Consider the following 17423-nt stretch of genomic DNA (forward strand, 5'->3'; position numbering starts at 1 on the left):
GTGTCTTTCTTAATCTGTAGATGACAATGAGTTGATATTCATCAGATCCCAACAACAACAACTTTCCACTTCCATGATGGATGTGGATTTGGCCATGATAGAAGGGCAGGAGGGATGTGGCCAGTGCCAAGTGGGCACACATCTCCGGCCATGGGGGATATAAAGGGCACCCTGTGAGGATGCGGAGCAGACATTCCCCAGGTGACAACCTGCCTTGTGTGATAGCCCAGCGACCGAAGATGAAGAACCTCCTGATCTTCTTGTTTCTGGGGCTGGTGGCTGTCCTGAGGGCCCAGGAAGTCCCATCGGATGACCAAGACGTGAGCTAGTGAAGGATAGTGGGGGGTGGTAAGAGAAAGGCATGGCCTCTGGCTGATGCTGGTGGATATGAATCATGGTTCAGGAAATGGTCTTGAAGGCTGAGTTCTACCCTCTCCTCTGCCACACAGCCCTGTCTGAAGCAGTCAGGTCAGATACTCTGCTGTTTTCCCAGCAGACAGGGCTCTTCAAGGGACACAGGACTAGAGCAAGGAGCACAGTCAGGCCAGAAGTCCTTGTTGAATTGACACCAAGCACCAGAATGCCTCATAGGCTAGGAGGGACTGCTAGAGGAAGTGCCTTTTTCTGGATTTGAGACAGGCATGGTTTGGGTCTTTAGGGGGCAGGCACCATTTGCCTAAGCTGGGTCAGTGAACCTGTGTGCTGTGCACTCTCTACTGGGCTCAGATTGGGGAACTATGTGGTCAGCCTACCTAAGGGGCTGCAGCCTATGTTTTGGAATGTCTCTTCAGGGAGCAAGCTGGTGTGCTGGACCTTGGGGGAGCATCGGGACAGGGTTGCGGTGGTCTCAAGACCCTGTCTGGTACAGGTCTCAGGAATCTGGTACACAAAGGCCATTATGCACAATGACAGCCTGCCGGGGGATAAGATGCCTATGAAGGCCTTCCCCATGAAAGTGACAGCCCTGGAAGGAGGGAACTTGGAGACCAAGATCACATTCTGGTGAGTGTCTCTCACCACAGATCTCTCAAGTTGGCTTTCTGTTCTACTCTATCCATTGTTTTGGTGTGGGTGATAGAAGGCCTGTGCCTTTGAGGGGACAGGGTCATTGGCATTGCCCAAGAGTTATGGAGGTTTGAGATGGGATTAGAAGGTATCATCTGACCATGGTGGATGCACCAGGAATCTGAGTTTACTCTTATGGCTGTGACAAACAACAAACACTGTGGCCTAAGGCAACTTGGGAGACTTTATTTGGCTTGTATGACCCCATCACAGTCAATTATAAACAATGAGGGACTTGAATCCTGAAAGAGCTTCTTCCCGGCTTGCTCCCCATGACTTGCTTAGCCTGCCTTCTTTACCCAGGAACACCTGCCCAAAAGTGGCACTGCCCACAGTGGGCTAGGCCCTTCCGTATCAAAAGTTAATCAAGAGAATGCCACATAGACATACCCAAAAGCCAATCTGATGGAGTCAGTCAATTCAGTTGAGATTCTCTCTTCCCAGGTGACTCTAACATGGGTCAAGTTGACAATAACTAGGCAGCACAGATGTGCCCAGCTGTGCTGCTGAGAGCAGCTTCCCGTGGTTTGTTGTTGTTTTGTTTTTGTTTTTTGTTTTACAGGAGAAAGGGTCACTGCCATGACTTTAAAATCTTGATGAAGAAAACTGAGGAGCCTGGGAAATACATCGCCTGTGAGTCCCTTGTGGCCCAGGGTCTCCTGCAGAGAATAGTTCCTGGGCATCCAGCTTCCAGGACAGGCCATTCATTCACTTTCCATGTACCAGACAGTAGAGGCCCTGGGTTGGTCCACCCCAGGTACTAACTGGTTCTTGCCCCACAACAGCTCAGCTTGTGACCCATGGGGAACCATGCAAAGGAATGTAAAGTGGGGGGGGAGCAGCCATTGACGGGGGTGGGGGTTGTTCAGGCTTGGGACCAAGTTCAGCCCTTATGCTCTTTGGACTTCTCAGCTGGGCTCAGCAGGTGTCTAAGAAATAGATCCTGCCTAGATATGGGAAACCACAGCGAGGCCAGTGCTGGACTAGTTGAGTCTCCAGGGTGCCCCCAAAAGTGTTCCAAAGTATTCTTTCACACAGTCTCCGATAGTTAATCCGGGAGTGAGATGCTAAGAGTTACTTCTCTGTTCACCTGAAGGCAATGGCAGGAAGACTGTGTACATAGAGGAGCTTCCTGTGAAGGACCACTACATCTTCTACTGTGAAGGACGGCACCATGGGAAATATTTCAGCATAGGAAAACTCGTGGGTGAGGAACCACCGAGATCTCATGTCCTGTCTCTGGTCTCTGCTTCCAGCAGCCATGAGAAGGGCAGCAGCCATGCCTGGCACTTGGGACAGGGAAGCATCCGTGCTGGGCCCAGGATGCTGACAAAGCAGTGTATGGAATCCAAAGTGGAAAGTGGGTCAGCTGGGAGGGGACCTGGCTTATGTGACCGTTGGAGGCTGGCAAATGCCATCTCTAGCAGTCTCAGTAGGTGCCGGTCAATCTGAAGTCGATTAACCTGAAAGAGGCCATGATGTGTATATAGTGTCCTCCAAGGTCAGGGGACAGACCCGTGCATCTGAGATCCAGGACCCTTACAGGTATGGGAAATGACCCTGAAAGCCTCTTGAGGTTCATCGAGGGCCCCCAGAATCACTCAGTGTCTGGGAGTCCCCAACCCAGAGCAACTTGTCCACTGTCCTATTCCCTCTTATCCTGGCTGCTCCAGGCTGACAGCCCAGATGTTGGGTGGGTCACTGGCTCTCTGCAGAGCTGAGCGCCACCCCTCAATCCTGCCTCACCTCCCCACAGGGAGAGACCCTAAGGAAAACCCAGAGGCCATGGAAGAATTTAAGAGATTCACACAGCGCAAGGGACTGAGAGAGGAAAACATCTTCGTACCAGAGATGAGCGGTGAGAGCAGGACTGCCCGGCCTCTGCCTGTGTCCCCTGTGTCCCTGTCAGTCCCAAACATGCATGTCCGTGTGCCTTCTGCGTCCTTCCTGAGCCTGGTCCTATTGTCCTTCCGGTGTTGTTTCCTGTCTCTCCGTGTCCCCTGTGTCACAGGGTTGCCCGGGCCCTGCTTCAGGTCTTGGCTATGGGAGGGGCTGAGCTGCAGGGGTGAGGGGGTCCTCTTCCTGGGCCCTTCTCACTCTGGGATTCTTTTGGTTTCTACAGAGCAGTGTGTGCCTGAAAGTTCTGAAAGTGACTAGGGTAAGTCGTCCATCCCCCTCCCCCACACGTACCCCATCGAACTGTGGAAAAGCCTAGAATGCCAGGCTCAGGAACTAGAGGGTCCTCATCCCATCCACACAGACAAGTGTGGTCAGTAGGGAGGTGGCCCTGAGTATAATATCCAGGACATAGAGGAAGTCCTTTCTTTTTGTCGTGATCTCTCCTAGTCCCTGGTCTCTCTGTCTGGTCCCATCCTTTCCATTCTCTCCAAGGAGGCTGAGACCTGGCTACTCATGGAGTGATACAGGAATCACGTTAGAGGCCCCAGCGCCTAGCAGGGACCCCACAGAAACACAGGGAAAGAAGATCTCTGACCCATATCTGCCCTGGGCTATCCCTGCCCATGACTCCCTTGACTGTTGCTCCTGAAAAATGTCAGCAGAGGGCAGGGTACTTACCTGTCTTCCTCTCTCTACCCCAGCAGCTACCCAGGTCTGCACCTGCTGAGCAAGCCTTGATTCCAGCACCTGGCTGGGACATCCCTGCACCAGACCTCTGCTGGACCAACCCCCCCACTGCCTCCCCACCCCATGCCTTGGCCTCCCCTCCCCCACTGGCTCCAAATAAAGCCCTTCAGCACTCCTCTGGCTCAGCCTCTCCGTGAAGCTTGTGTGGGCTCTAAGAGCTCTGCCGGCAGCAGAGACATGGGGAAAGTTGGGCGACACTGGCTGACCAATGCCCGAGGAGCATGGCAGCTGACTTCCCTGGAGAGCCAGGTGAGGGCCTAGACGTCCTCACCCGGTGAGCCACTGGCTGTGAGGCTGGACCCTGGCAGGAGCGTCTGCGAAGGCCCTGGGGACAAGGCTGTGAGGAGTCATCAGGGCTTTGGGCAGTGTGACTGTCACCACAGGGCTCCTGCTCCAGCAGGACATGGTGGACTACTGGGGGGGCCTTCCTTGAGAAGCCTAGCTCAGTGACAGGGTGGAGCAAGGGTGGCCAGCTCCTCCATCCTCCTCCTCAGGGAAGACAGAAGCCGCCACAGCCTCCACCAGGCCTGTTCTCCACTCCAGCCCTCCCCCATAGTTTACCCAGGGTGTGGGCTTTCTCTGTCCAATCGGGACATGGCGGCCACAGTGTGGGAGAAGATGTCATCAATACAGCCTAGTGTAGCTCCCACATGTCACCTTTTGCTGAGGGGTTCTTGGTACTCAGGCTAGTGTCCCTCAGCTCTGTGAGCCTACAGTCTAACTGCTACCTGGTCACGGTTCTCCCTGAATTCCTCTCCTGTCTGGACCTAGTTCTTGCTGGGAGCTACTGGGTGCTCCTGAGGTGGAGCAGCTGTGCTGCTGTGGGTGGGGTCTGAGGCATCCAGACACTTCGGAGGGCAGGGCCAGGTTGGATCCCACATGCATACCAGGCTGTCTTCTTCCTTAAGACAGGGACTCTGCATGGCTTTTAACTGTGGGCCCCAGGACCACCCCAAATTCAAATACTTAATATTGCTCTCCTTTGCAATCAGTACGTTTTGCCCCCGTCGAGAAATCCCCCAGCAAGACCACCACAGAGCCAATATCTGATGCAAAACACACAGGGTTTATTGATTGGTCTAGGCTTGGTTCATGTCTAACACTCCGATACAGTGGGTGGAGGAGGACCGCCCTGAGCTCTCAGGGTGAGGGGTTTTTAAAGGGAAAAACCACAAACAGGGTGGTACAAACCTTGGCATCATACCACTGGGTGAGGGTATTTAACCTTTGGATTTACTGGTTGGGGGTTACAGTTATCATTTTGGGGCACACCTGGACAAGTCCCAGGCTCTGTCCTTGAGCTGCCGTGGAGGCTGGCTGGCCTAGCACATACTGACTGTGGGGGCTGACTCAGTTGCCCAGGCTCTGTCCTTGACTCATGCACATAGCTCTAAGTTAGTGAGGGGTCCCAGACAGTAAACAATTGGCTGAACCTTGAGCAGTCAAGAGTACATGCAGAAAGGGAGCTACTGCAAGGACTATGTCTTTTGTTCATGGCCCTCCCAGAGACTGCTTGCTCTAGTCTCAGGAAGCTAAAATTGAGGCCTGATCTCTGAGAGAAGACTGAGCAGCCTGTTATGGTGTCTGCTTGGTCCTTTCAAGTACATCAGGAGGACTTCTAATTCAAGTCCAAATATGCAAAGATTGCAATCTGACACCACATTACAGTATTCGCCCCCCCCTTCTATTCCCATCAACAATGTATGAGGGTTTATTTTCCCTGCATCCTTGTTTTCTTGATGGTTGCCATTCTGAATTGAGTGAGATGGAACCTCACTGTTGTTTTCATTTGTATCTCCCTGATGGCAAACAAGGTAAAACACCGTTTCATATATTGTTGATGATTTATTCTATCATGTTGGAAACTCATTGTTTGATTCATCTGCTCACTTATTGGTTGGATGAGTGGTTTGATGTTAAATGTTTTAAGGACTTTATGTTCTCTGTATGTCATTCTCTTGTATGTATTGCTGGCCAAGATTCCCTCCCCTTCAGGGAGCCGACTCTTGACTCTGACGGTTATTCCCCAGGCTGTGCAGAAAGAAGAATTTTAATTTCACACAGTTCCATTTGTCTTTTCCTGTGCAATTTCAGTCTTATTCAGAAAGTCCTTTCCTCTGCCTATATCCTGTATCTTGAAATATTTTTTCATTTTTTCCCTCTAGCAGTTTCAGCTCATACATAAAGGTCTTTGGCCCATTCAGATTGATACTTGTACAGGTAATAACCAAAGTCTAGTCTCATTCGTCTATGTGTGGATATCAGTTCCCTGGCACAGCTGATGAACAGACTGTCTGCCTTTTCTCCACTGTATACTTTGAGAGCTTTTGTCAAAAGTGAGGCAGCCGGAGCTGAGTGTGTTTGAGTCTGTGTCCTGTATTTTATCACACTGATTGGTGTGTCTATTTCTGTGCCAGTACCATGCTGTTTTTGTTACTGCAGCCCTGTGGTATAGTTTAAAACCAAGGGTTACAACACCTCCAGCATTGCTGTTTCTGTTCAGGATGACTTGGCCACTCAGGGTCTTTTGTGCTCCCATACAAATTTTAGGATTGTTTTTCTGTTTCCGTGACCTTAGACTTTTGACAGAAACTTGTACTGAAGCTGAAGCTTGCTTTTGGTAATATGGCCAAGGTTAACAATATTGAATCCCCCAATCCATGAACATAGGTGTTCTTTCTGCTACAGTGTTCTTCAATTTCTTCCATGCTTTATAGTTTCCATAGAAATTTAATTTTTACACCTTTTTTGGTAGATTTATTTATTAGGATATCTCTCCTTCTCCTCCTGCTCCTGTTCCTCCTCCTTCCTCCTCTTCTCCTTCTCCTGCTTCTATTTCTGCTTCTTTTTTTGACTGATATAATTGGGACATTTTCATGGTTTCACTGCATGTTTGTTATTGCTATTCAATTTAGAAAAGCTAATAATTTTCATGTTGATTTTATATTCTATTACTTTGCTGAAAGTTTTTTTTTAATCAGATCTGAGTGTTCTGGTGAATTTAATACAAAATAATATAATGTGCATATAAGGATAGCTGAACTTCCTGCTTTCTTGTTTATATACATTTTATTTCTTTTCCTGCCTTATTGCTATGGCTAAGACTTCAAGTCCTATATTGAATAAGAGTACTTCAGTTCTTCCTTGATTAGTACAATATTGGCTACAGGTGTTTCACATGTGGTCTTTATTATGGTGAGGTATGTTCCTTCAGTTCCTAGTTTCTTCAAGGCTTTTATCGTGAAAGGATGTTAAACATCTTCTCAGCATCTATTGAAATGATAATATGATATCTGTCCTAAAGCTTGGTGTTGGATTGCAATTACTAATTTTGTGTGTGCTTGCATTCCTAGAATAAAATCAGCTTGGTCATGTTGCCTGACCATCCCAGTGTTGTTGAGTTCAGTTTGCAAGTATGTTATTGAGAATTTTCACATCTATGGTCAACAGAGAAATTTATCTATAGTTTTATTTTTATATTCTTTTAATATCAAAATGATATTGGCTTTGTAGAATGAAGTTGGGAGCATTCCTTCTCATTTACGGTCTAGTTTGAGGAGCACTGATGTCAATTCTTTTTAACTATTTGGTAGAATTTTTAGCAGTGAATCCATCCTGTCCTGGGCTCTTCTTTGTTAGGAGACTACTACTACCTCAATGTTTTTGCCCATTATAGATTTAGTGTGTTTCCTCTTAATTTAGTTTTGTAGGTCATGTGGGTCTGTCTTGTTGCAATATATTTCAAAATCATCCCATTCACAATTTCCTCAAATATTACCCTGTGGGATGCTGAATAGATGACTTGGCAGTTAAAAGCACTCGTTGCTCTTGCAGAGGACCTGGGTTCAGTTCACAGCACCCACATACTGGCTTACAACCATCTATAGCTCCAGTTCCAGGGGATCTGATGCCTTTTTCTGACCTCAGGGGAACCAGACAGACAGATGGTGCACATACATACATGCAAACAAAACACTCATCAACATAAAATTTTAAATCTAAAAAAAAAGCTTGGAATAAACCTAAGCAAGAAAGTGAAAGACCTAAAATTTTAAAATTTTAAACATTAAAGAAGAATTTAAACATATTAAAGGTGGGTATGGTGTTCCATGCCTTTAGTCCCAGCACTCAGGATGTAGAAGCTGATAGATTTCTAAAGAGTCTGAGGCCAGCCTAATTTGCATAGAGGAACCTTGACTCAAACAAATACTAGAAGCACCGCTCTATGATGACTGAAAAATTAATATTGTAAAAATGACTCTACCACCAAAAGCAATGTACAAATTCAATCCAATCCCCATAAAGTTCCAATTACATTCTTTGTAGGAATAGAAAAAAAATAGAATTGATATGGAACCCCAAAACACCCCAGATAGCCAAAATATTTTTGGGAAAAAACAATGCTTGCAGTATCATCATATCTGATTTCAGGTTTATTGTCATAGCAGTAAAAACAGAATGGCTTTTATATCTATGTATTAATACACAAATTAATTAAACAAAAGCAAATAACCAGATATAAATCTATGCAGTTACAGCCACCTGAGTTTTGACAAAGCTTAAAAATATACACATTGGAGAAGATGCCCTCTTTAATGAATGGTCCTGGAGAAACTGGATATTCATGTGTAGAATGATAAGGTTCAATCCCTATGTCTCACTCCCTGCAAAAGTCAACACTAAGTTGGGCAGTGGTGGTGGCGGCGGCGGCGGCGGCGGCGGCGGCGGCGGCGGCGGCGGCGCACGCCTTTAATCCCAGCACTTGGGAGGCAGAGCCAGGCGAATCTCTGTGAGTTCGAGGCCAGCCTGGTCTACAGAGTGAGATCCAGGACAGGCATCAAAACTGCACAGAGGGACCCTGTCTCAAAAAACAAAACAAACAAAAAAGGCAGCACTAAATAAATAAAGACCTTAATATAAGACCTGAAATTCTAAACCAGGAATCTCAGGAAAAAGCAGGAAAAGCTTTTCAATACAGCTGCATATGAAACGCTTTCTGAACGAGACTCTTATCTCCCAAGAAACAGGGCCAAAAACTTGACAAATGGGACTGTGGCTACTAAAAGATTCTTACAGCAAAGGAAACCCAACTGACTGAGACAGCCTGTACAGCAGGAGAGATTCTTTGCTAGCTATACATCAAAAAGAGGATTAATACCTAGACCAGTTCTCAGTCTTCCTTTAATACAGTCCTCATGTGGTGACCCCCCAACCACACAATTATTTTGTTGCTACTTTATAACTGTAATTTTGCTACTGTTATGAATCATAATGTAGATAATGTAAATCATAGCTAATACGTGACTCCAAGGGGGGTTGCAACCCACAGGTTGAGAACCATATCTGGGCAAAAAAACAAAACAAAACAAAACTCAAAATACTAAATAACAAGGAATCAAACAAATCAGCTAACAATGGAACTAATAAAACGAGCAGAAGTTCTCAAACGATGGGGTTCAAATGCCCTGTAAACACACGGAAAATGTTCAGCATCACCAGCCATCAGAAAAATGTAAACAAACAGCAAACGAAAATGACATTAGCGTCCATCTCACCCCTGCCAGGACGGCAGTCACCAAGGAAACGGTAACAGTGACCAGCTGGGGCGTACGTGCTCAAATGGAGTCCGGAGACTCCGCTGGTGGCTGTGTGCATTAGTGCAGCCGCTGAGGGCTCCTCAGACAGCTAAAAACCAACAAAAACACTCCCATACGGCCCTGGTAATCTGCTCGTGAGTGTTTACCCTCCAAAAAATCACAGAGTAACTCAAACAAAGTTTGTTGCAGGGAATGTCACAACAGCTCAGGCTGGCCACCAAGGTGTCCATCAACAGGACAGTGAACGAGGGAAGCGTGGTTTATGTAAACACTGGAACTTTTTTCAGCTGCACAGAACAAACTCATGTCATCTGCAGAAGGAAGTCCATGTAACTGGGACATCAGGACACAAAGGACAAACAGCACATTTCAGTTCTGGGCCCTAGATTTTACAGATACATGAAACCGTCCCGGTACAGATGACAAGAAAGTAGAAACAAAAGAGTCAAAGGCACAGACCGGTGAAAACCAGCGGGGAATGGGGAGAACGTCCTCCAGGCAGACGGTGTGCGAGTGTGCAAACCGCCGCACACAACTCAGTTTAACAAATAAAATTAAAACCAAGGCAGTGCAGTCAAAAGACTGCACTAACTATCCAAGGGAAAGGAGGGATGGAGTGTAGGGTGGTCTGGCGGGGGAACAAAAGAAGAAAAGGCTAATCATGAAAACTGAAAAAGGAAAACCGGATATATGAAGGGGATTAAAGGAATGAGAATATAGGCCCGGCAGTGGTGGCACACACCTTTAATCCCAGCACTTGGTGGGCAGAGCCAAGTGGATCTCTAAGTTCGAGGCCAGCCTGGTCTACAGAGCGAGATCCAGGACAGGCGCCAAAACTACACAGAGAAACCCTGCCTCGAAAAATAAAAAATAAATAAAAGAAGAGAGATCCATACATGGCAGGTATGTGGGGTGTGTGGGGTCAGCTGAGGTGTGTGGGGTCAGCTGAGCCTGTGGACTCTTGTCTCCCACCATTTAGGCTGGTGCTGACCCTGCTTGGGACAAATAAACACCAGGCCATCTTCACTTCAGCCTACCGAGGGCCTCTGCTGGCCACACTGGGCTTTGCAGCCTGTGTGCTGGGCAGGCCCTCTCACCTTCTCACCCTCCTGAACTTCCTCAATTCCTTCACCCAGGAGCAGCTAAAGGTCTAGCCGAGGGGTGGGGAGTGTCTCCAGGTGTGTTGGAGTGGAGCGGGTGACCTCGGTGCTGACATCTGTAGGGGTGGACCTGTCCTACTTCCAAAGCCCACTAAACTGGAGGCTGCGGCTGGGAGGCAGACTATGGCCACTGGACGGCAGGGGTCTCAGAGTCCACAGAGGGACACTCAGGGCTAGGTCCCCAGGCTCAGTGCTGTCACACTCCAGAGTACTCTCAGTTGATCGGGTCAGCTCCAGACAGCCAGGGTGAGAATCCCTGTTCCCATGCACCTCACTGCTGGGCCCAGCTTCCTGCCCGCTGGACCTTCTGACTTCTCAATACCAGCCGCCCACTCTCCAGAGCTGCCTCCCAAGCTCTCACCCTGAGCTGTGGAGCAGGTTAAAATTCGGACCCCTGAATTGTGATGGTCCCCTGTTCTTGGTCTCCAAGGTACATCAGGTTTACTTAACAGGTTCCCTCTCAGGATGGCTTCCGGCCACAGCCCTCAGAACTGGGACACTGCTCTCCACAGCGCCCCCACCTGGCCAGAAAAGTGGCTGTCTCCACAAGATCAGCAGCTGGATTTGAGGCTTGTGGAGCTGTGGCCTTGTCCTGTGGTTCTTTGTACCAGGGCCGCCTGCTTTCCCTTGGGCTGGGGCTCTGACTCCTCCCCCCAGGGGCCACAATGCTGAAGCTGTGTTTGGCTTTTTTCCTTTTGATGCGTTTATCTGCCTGTTTCTACGGAATTCCAGCTGTCCTGGCTCTGCTTTTATGAATGTCTTTGTAATAGTATCTCTCTCCCCCCTCTCTCTATATATGCACACATAATGCATATGTGTGTATATATATATAAATTTTATTTGTTTATTTTTTTATCCCAACTCTTCTCCTCCACCAGGGCCCATGAAGTCACCTTCTCAGCCTCCATCCATCTGGAAGTCTCTGGCTTAGGTTTTGACCACGTTGAAGAACCACAGTAGGTGCCATTGAGCCTTTTGTGAACTTTGTCCACGTTGCCCATCAGTAATTAGTTCCAGTCTGTTCCGTTCCTGGTCTTGTGCCCTGTGACCTCTGGCTAAGGGCAGTCAGCTGGGCCCTCTTCGAGAGCTTCCTCAGAGGTGGACTTGGCTATGAGAACAAAATAACAGGCCATGAGGCTGTAAACAGACATTGATTTCACAGTTTCAGAGCCTGGGAGCCAAGGTCAAGGAGCTGGCAGGTCTGACTTTTGCTGAGGGCCCGCTTCCCGGTTCTCAGATGGCTGTGAACCACTGTGTGCTTACAGGGTGGGAGGGAAGAACCCTGGTCCCCTCTGCTGGTTTAAAACCACCAATTCTGCCTAGGAGGCCTGCCCCTCTGACAGGCCGCCTCCTAACCCCATCCCCTTGAGGTAGTTCTCAACACATGCAGGGTAGGTGGACACAAACATCCGGGCCGCTGTGAGGCCTCTGAGTTTCATCACCTGTCTGAGCTTTGACAGCCAAGACTCGTCCCACTGTCCTTCAGTTCTTGGTGTCGGTGGTACTCTCCAGCCATCTTTGAACTTCTCAAGAGAATGTAGTTTCCAGGAGCTCTCCCGGGTGAGGATGTTGCACAAAGGTGTCCCCCTGTCTTTCCACAGTCCAGTCTGGCTCACTGCTCTCATAGCTCTGTATCTTGAGGCCTTCACCACCTGGCAGAGGCCTCAGGTGATGACTGGGAAGGACTGGAGAAGCTCCAGTGCTTGCACCGGAGGTTCTGAATCCCCAGGGCCACCTTCATGTTGGTTGCCTCAGTTTAGCCTGTGTTTTAGTTCCTTTTTCTGTTTCTGTGATAAAAATACCCAGACTGAGGCAGCTTCAGGAGAAAACGTTTATTTCGGTTCACAGTCTGAGAGTGCACAAGCCACCACGGTGGAGAAATCCTGGAGGAAGGATCCTAAAGGCAGCCCATCACATCATCCACAGTCCAGAAACACCGCTGCTTGGGCTCGCCTCACTGTCTCCTTTTTGTAGGAGAGGGAGAAAGAAGGGGAGGGGAAGAGGAAGAGACGAGGAGAGAGAGGAGTGGGTAAATAGAGAAGAGAGAACATGTTGCCCACGGGAGAGCAATGACCTTGGTATTCCTACAGGTTCTGTCTAGAGGCAGGAAAGGGTGATGTTATGAATGACTTCATAGAATATATCTGGTTAATTCTACAGAATGAGCAAAGGACCCAAGCTACTGGAGCTCAGAGTCACCTAGCATCTGTGGATTGAAACCTGAGATTCCTTTCAGGGGGTACTGGACGCTCCCTCACCTTAATAAGGGGGCTCCTGGAGCTTAGTCTGCCCACACCATATTCACAGCACAGAGTGGCCAGGGTGTGGGCGATAGAGGGAGCTGCCGAAGAGATCCATGGAAGCGCCTTACTGTGATGTACAGAACAGCCTCGAAGCTTCAGGGGCAATCAGAGCAGCTCAGAGAAGTGGCACTGGGTCTCTCTTGCTGTCAAAAAGTGGAGACTTCTTGAATGGAGGGGCCCAGAGTCCAGAGAGTGAAAGCAGAGCCAGGGAGGTCAGGAGCGCAGAGACACTCCCAGGATCAGGGCTCCTTCCTCCGCAGATGTCCCAGTGCCCTGGGTTCAAGTGCTGGGCTGTCCAAGAACCGTACGTTATGTAACAGTTTCCTCCGAGATCGACACACTCCATCCTGCTGGGAAACTCTTTAAACAGGAAGGTAGACAGGTCAAAATAGCTCAATAACTCAAATCGCTTCAGGAAGTCCATGAAACTGACCAGATGCTCTAGGCCCTTGTCTGCCAGAGTAAGCAATAAAAGCTAAGAGTCCTCAGACAAGCCAAGCTGCCAAGAAGACTCTGAGACCAGACTAGGTCCTGGAAGAAGCAGAAACCGGCAGAGGTGCCTGTGTAATGGTTAAAAACCAGCTCCGTTTCAAACTGAGTTCTGTGTAAAAAAGAAAAGCTGGGAATCAGCAGGACCTTATTCTTAGCCTAAGGGTTGCTAACTGCAGGATGTCTAGACCACGACCCCAAGGTCAACCCTCATCAGCAGTTGAGGCTTAACAGCAGTCTGAAGAGGAGACTGATCTCAGGGCCACCTGTCTAATGTCCCTTTATTGCGTAGCTGTTATCCTGAAATATTAACCAGACCCTCATTCCGCTTCTGCAATCTCACTTAACAGCAGCTTGCTCACAAAACAAACAAAAACATGATAATGCCTCATGCAGCAGAAAATCCCCAGAGTTGAGACAATCGTGGTTTGTGCCTCTAAAAACTCCAGCCCGTCTTTCCCTTCTGCGGCAGCTCTCAGGCTGGTGAAGGAGGCTGCTTATCCCAACGCTGCTATCAATAAAACAAAGTTGTTTGTCTTGGGAATTTAGATTTTGTTTGATTGTCTTTCCCTGATGATCTCAAACTCTACAACACTTGGAAGAGGTTTAGACCAAGTCGCTTGGAAAGGACATGGTTTGTTGAGCCTCCCGCAGGCTGTGCAGTGTGTCCAGGTTCCCGGCTTTTGTGAGCTGTCACCCTGCTGGGGTGGGTCTTGGTGATGCAGCTGTCTTTGAGTCATTTCTTGTAAGTGACCCCTCACCCACACTCCTGTAAGTGACCCTTCACCCACACCCCTGTAAGTGACCCCCCACCCACACTCTTGTAAGTGACCCCTCACCCACACCCCTGTAAGTGACCCCCCCACCCACACTCCTGTAAGTGACCCCTCACCAACACTCCTGTAAGTGACCCCCCACCCACACTCCTGTAAGTGACCCCTCACCCGCACCCTGTAAGTGACCCCTCACCCACACCCCTGTAAGTAATCCCACAAAACGCTTTGGTTCACCAAGTTGGCCTTTGGTGTGGTCTGTACTTTGGTCTGTCGTGAGATTCTTAACTGGCGTGTGTTGCATCCCCCAGGACAAGTTTTCTCAGACAACATTATATGACACCAGATTTCTGTATGCCTCCCCCGCACCCCCGTTTTCTCCTCCTTCCTGAGAGAATTGTCCAGAAGCTTCCTGTCCTGAGTCAGCAGTGAGTTACCTAGATGTGGCTGATGAGGAATATTGTATGGCACTCAGTTTGTGGCCTGTGTTTGGTTTATGGGTCTCCAACAAAAAAGAAGTTCCTGCTGCATCTCACAGAGAGGGCCTTCCTGAGCTCCTATGGTGAGAAGGCTAAGACATGGCCCCACCTGTGGAGATGGGCAGCCTGTCTCTAGAGGCTCCAGCCCCTTGATGAAGCCTTAGATCCTCCTGCATGAAATAACTGCCTTATTTCATAATAACTGCATGACATAACTTCCCCCAAATCACGCTGCAGAAACGAGCTTCCACTATGGAGATGGGCAGTCCCTCTGAGCCTGACCACACGGTGGAGCCAAGCACAAACTCGGGCAGTTCTTTCAGTCATTAGAGTTTGGAAAGTGAAGACAACAGACTCGGAAACTCCATCACTCACTCATCGTTGCCTCATCCGGTCTGATTTGGAGACGGTAAAGCCAGAGTGTTCTATTTCTGTCATTATGCCTACATTTCTTAGCCAGGTTCACTCTCAAGTGAGTATTTTCTGCCTATCTCTGTCTGTGTTTTTTGTATCTCAGGGTTCAAGATGACAGATTAGAGGCTGTCTCCGAGGGATGCTGTGAGGAATGGAGGAAGGGCCCAGGAATCACAAGAGAAGTAAGTGATTGATTGCTGGAAAGCAGGGAGAACCGGGCTAGGCAGTGAAAAGTGAGGGAGCAGTCTGTAGCTCCAGCCCCAAGCCTCCTTGCGGCAGAGGAGGCCGGATGGGCAAGGTGAAGACCAGCCATCCAGCCACTGGGTAAGTCTGCAGTTCATGAAGTCATCATAAAGTCAGGGGGCAGGGTGCACCCCGACTCAGCTCCTGGGTAGGAGGATAGTGTGTGAGGTTGCTCTGAAGAGGGTGAATGATCATGGATGTGTAGATAAGTTCAGGTGTCAGAGGCTCAGGCTGTGGAGGGCATGGTTGTCAGGCACCCACCCCATCTTCTGTCAATTTAGGATAATTCTGAAGGCCTGTAGCCCTGAATCTGAGTCTTCTCCATGGTTTTCCATGGGTGGGATCAAGTATACTTCTAAAGCACAGCGGCGTCCTCGGCCTCCTGAGGGTGCTGAGTGCGGACTGGTCTCCCCTGAGGGTGCTGAGTGCGGACTGGTCTCCCCTGAGGGTGCTGAGTGCGGACTGGTCTCCCCCACAGCTCTCAGTGCCGACTGGTCTCCCCCACAGCTCTCAGTGCCCTTTTGCCCTCCCGCACTCTACAGTGTACGCAGAAGATGACGTGGCTTTGACATCAGCCACTTCAGATGTGCGAACAGGAGTGTCTGGAGCAAGGGAGAACTTGCCTGGCCACCGCCTCTAGTGGCTTCAGGCACACAACAAAAGCAAGCTCCCAGTGTGAAGGTAGCTCTGTAAAATAACTGCCCTGGGATGGATCCAGGCACAGCACGGAGCGGACAGTGTGAAAGATGAACTTCTCAACACCAACAGACTGCTGCTCTGCCCACGAGATTCCGGTGTGAGGGATCCAAGAAGGCACCCTTATTTTTGTCATTAAAATTGTTTTGTCCTTTCTGATTTTCCTTGTTTTATCCTTTCTCTGTGCGTATTTTTTTAACAAGGTTTCCTTTTAATTCTTATGTTTATTTTATTTTATTTATGCATTTTACTTTATGGTATAAAAAGATATTTTTAATTTCTTCTGGTTTTCCTCTCCTACTTCATAGCACTTTCTCCTTCCTTCTTTTATCTATCTACCTATAATGATCTATTTATCTATCTGTCTGTCATCCATTTGTTTTTGTATAAATTGTGTGTGTGTGGTTGTGTGAACATATACAGTGTCTGGAGTTTTGAGGACAACCTTGAGTGGAGTATGTGTCCTTGCCTCCAACCTGTGTGACATGGGGTTTCTCTGTAGTGTTTCTGATATGGCTAACAAGTTAGCTGGCCCACAAGCTTCTGGGAATCTATCTCCACCTTCCATCTCCCCATAGGAACACCGAGATTATAGACCTCTGTGCTACTAATCTGATTTTTTATAAGTGTGTTCTGGGGATTTGAACTCAGATTCTTAGGCTTCTGGGGCAAGTGTTCTAACCCTCCTAGCCCTGCCCCAGCCCTCCTTCATTCGATCACAGGTTCTCTTTTTACCTTAAATAAATTTTATCTTCATAGCTTACTCTGTGACAAGGGCAACCACTCTCTTTTCTGTGGTTGGTGGTAGAACAGTAATTGACTTCAGTTGGTTTGGGTGCACTTCTAGAAAGTTTCCTATTGCTGCTATCATGGCAAGGTTCTTTTTTCCTCTTTGAGGAATACTTGCAGTTAAGCTCTCAAGAGAAGAGTGCTCACCAACAAGACCCCCAAACAAAACTTGAAGAGTTATCCATTTCAACTAATAAGCAGATTTCTCTCTCTCTCTCTCTCTCTCTCTCTCTCTCTCTCTCTCTCAATTCAAAACTCTACTTGCAAAAATGATCAGTAGCTTTCAACACTGTACAAATAAGCAAATGAATGAAGTAAGAAAATAAATCCAGAACCTAGATTAGAAAGCCAACAATAAGGGTGAGAAATTAAAATCAGACTGTGATGAAAAACACCAGTAATTCTGGAGATGAAAAATAAATCAGACAAAAACACAGCAGAAATCATCACTGATAAACTAGATCTTCTTTTTCCAGGAGAAATAACTTCAGGACTTGAAAATAAGGTTGAGGAAACACCCATCCAGATATAAATAAAGGAAAAATAAATAAGCATGGCTGTTTACAGATTGCTCTATCCGGACATCCCTTGAGGGAGGGGGAGAGAAGGTGCGGAGTCAACAACACAGACACCAGGAGTCAGGTGAGAATCAAGCTGCAGACTTGTTTATTGTGGATATGGGGCCAACCTACACACCCCCTCCTGATTTCCCATTAGTATCTGGAGTCTCTCTTAGCTGTGTTGTCTCTTTCTCATTGGCCCCCAGCAT

At 48.1% G+C, this 17423-nt stretch overlaps 1 protein-coding gene across 1 annotated transcript; it reads left to right on the plus strand.

The window, feature by feature from the left end:
- The first annotated feature begins 214 nt into the window (after nt 1-214).
- LOC114692739 (odorant-binding protein 2a-like) lies at nt 215-10462 on the plus strand. The gene is made up of 7 exons (XM_028868654.2): nt 215-320; nt 869-1002; nt 1628-1698; nt 2162-2272; nt 2822-2969; nt 3077-3130; nt 10288-10462. Exons 1-7 carry the CDS (start codon nt 240-242, stop codon nt 10460-10462), a joined length of 774 nt encoding a protein of 257 aa, XP_028724487.1. The 5' UTR covers nt 215-239.
- The last annotated feature ends 6961 nt before the right edge of the window (nt 10463-17423 follow it).

This window comes from Peromyscus leucopus, chromosome 4 (assembly GCF_004664715.2).
Source record: "Peromyscus leucopus breed LL Stock chromosome 4, UCI_PerLeu_2.1, whole genome shotgun sequence".
NCBI classification, from domain to species: Eukaryota; Metazoa; Chordata; class Mammalia; order Rodentia; family Cricetidae; genus Peromyscus; species Peromyscus leucopus.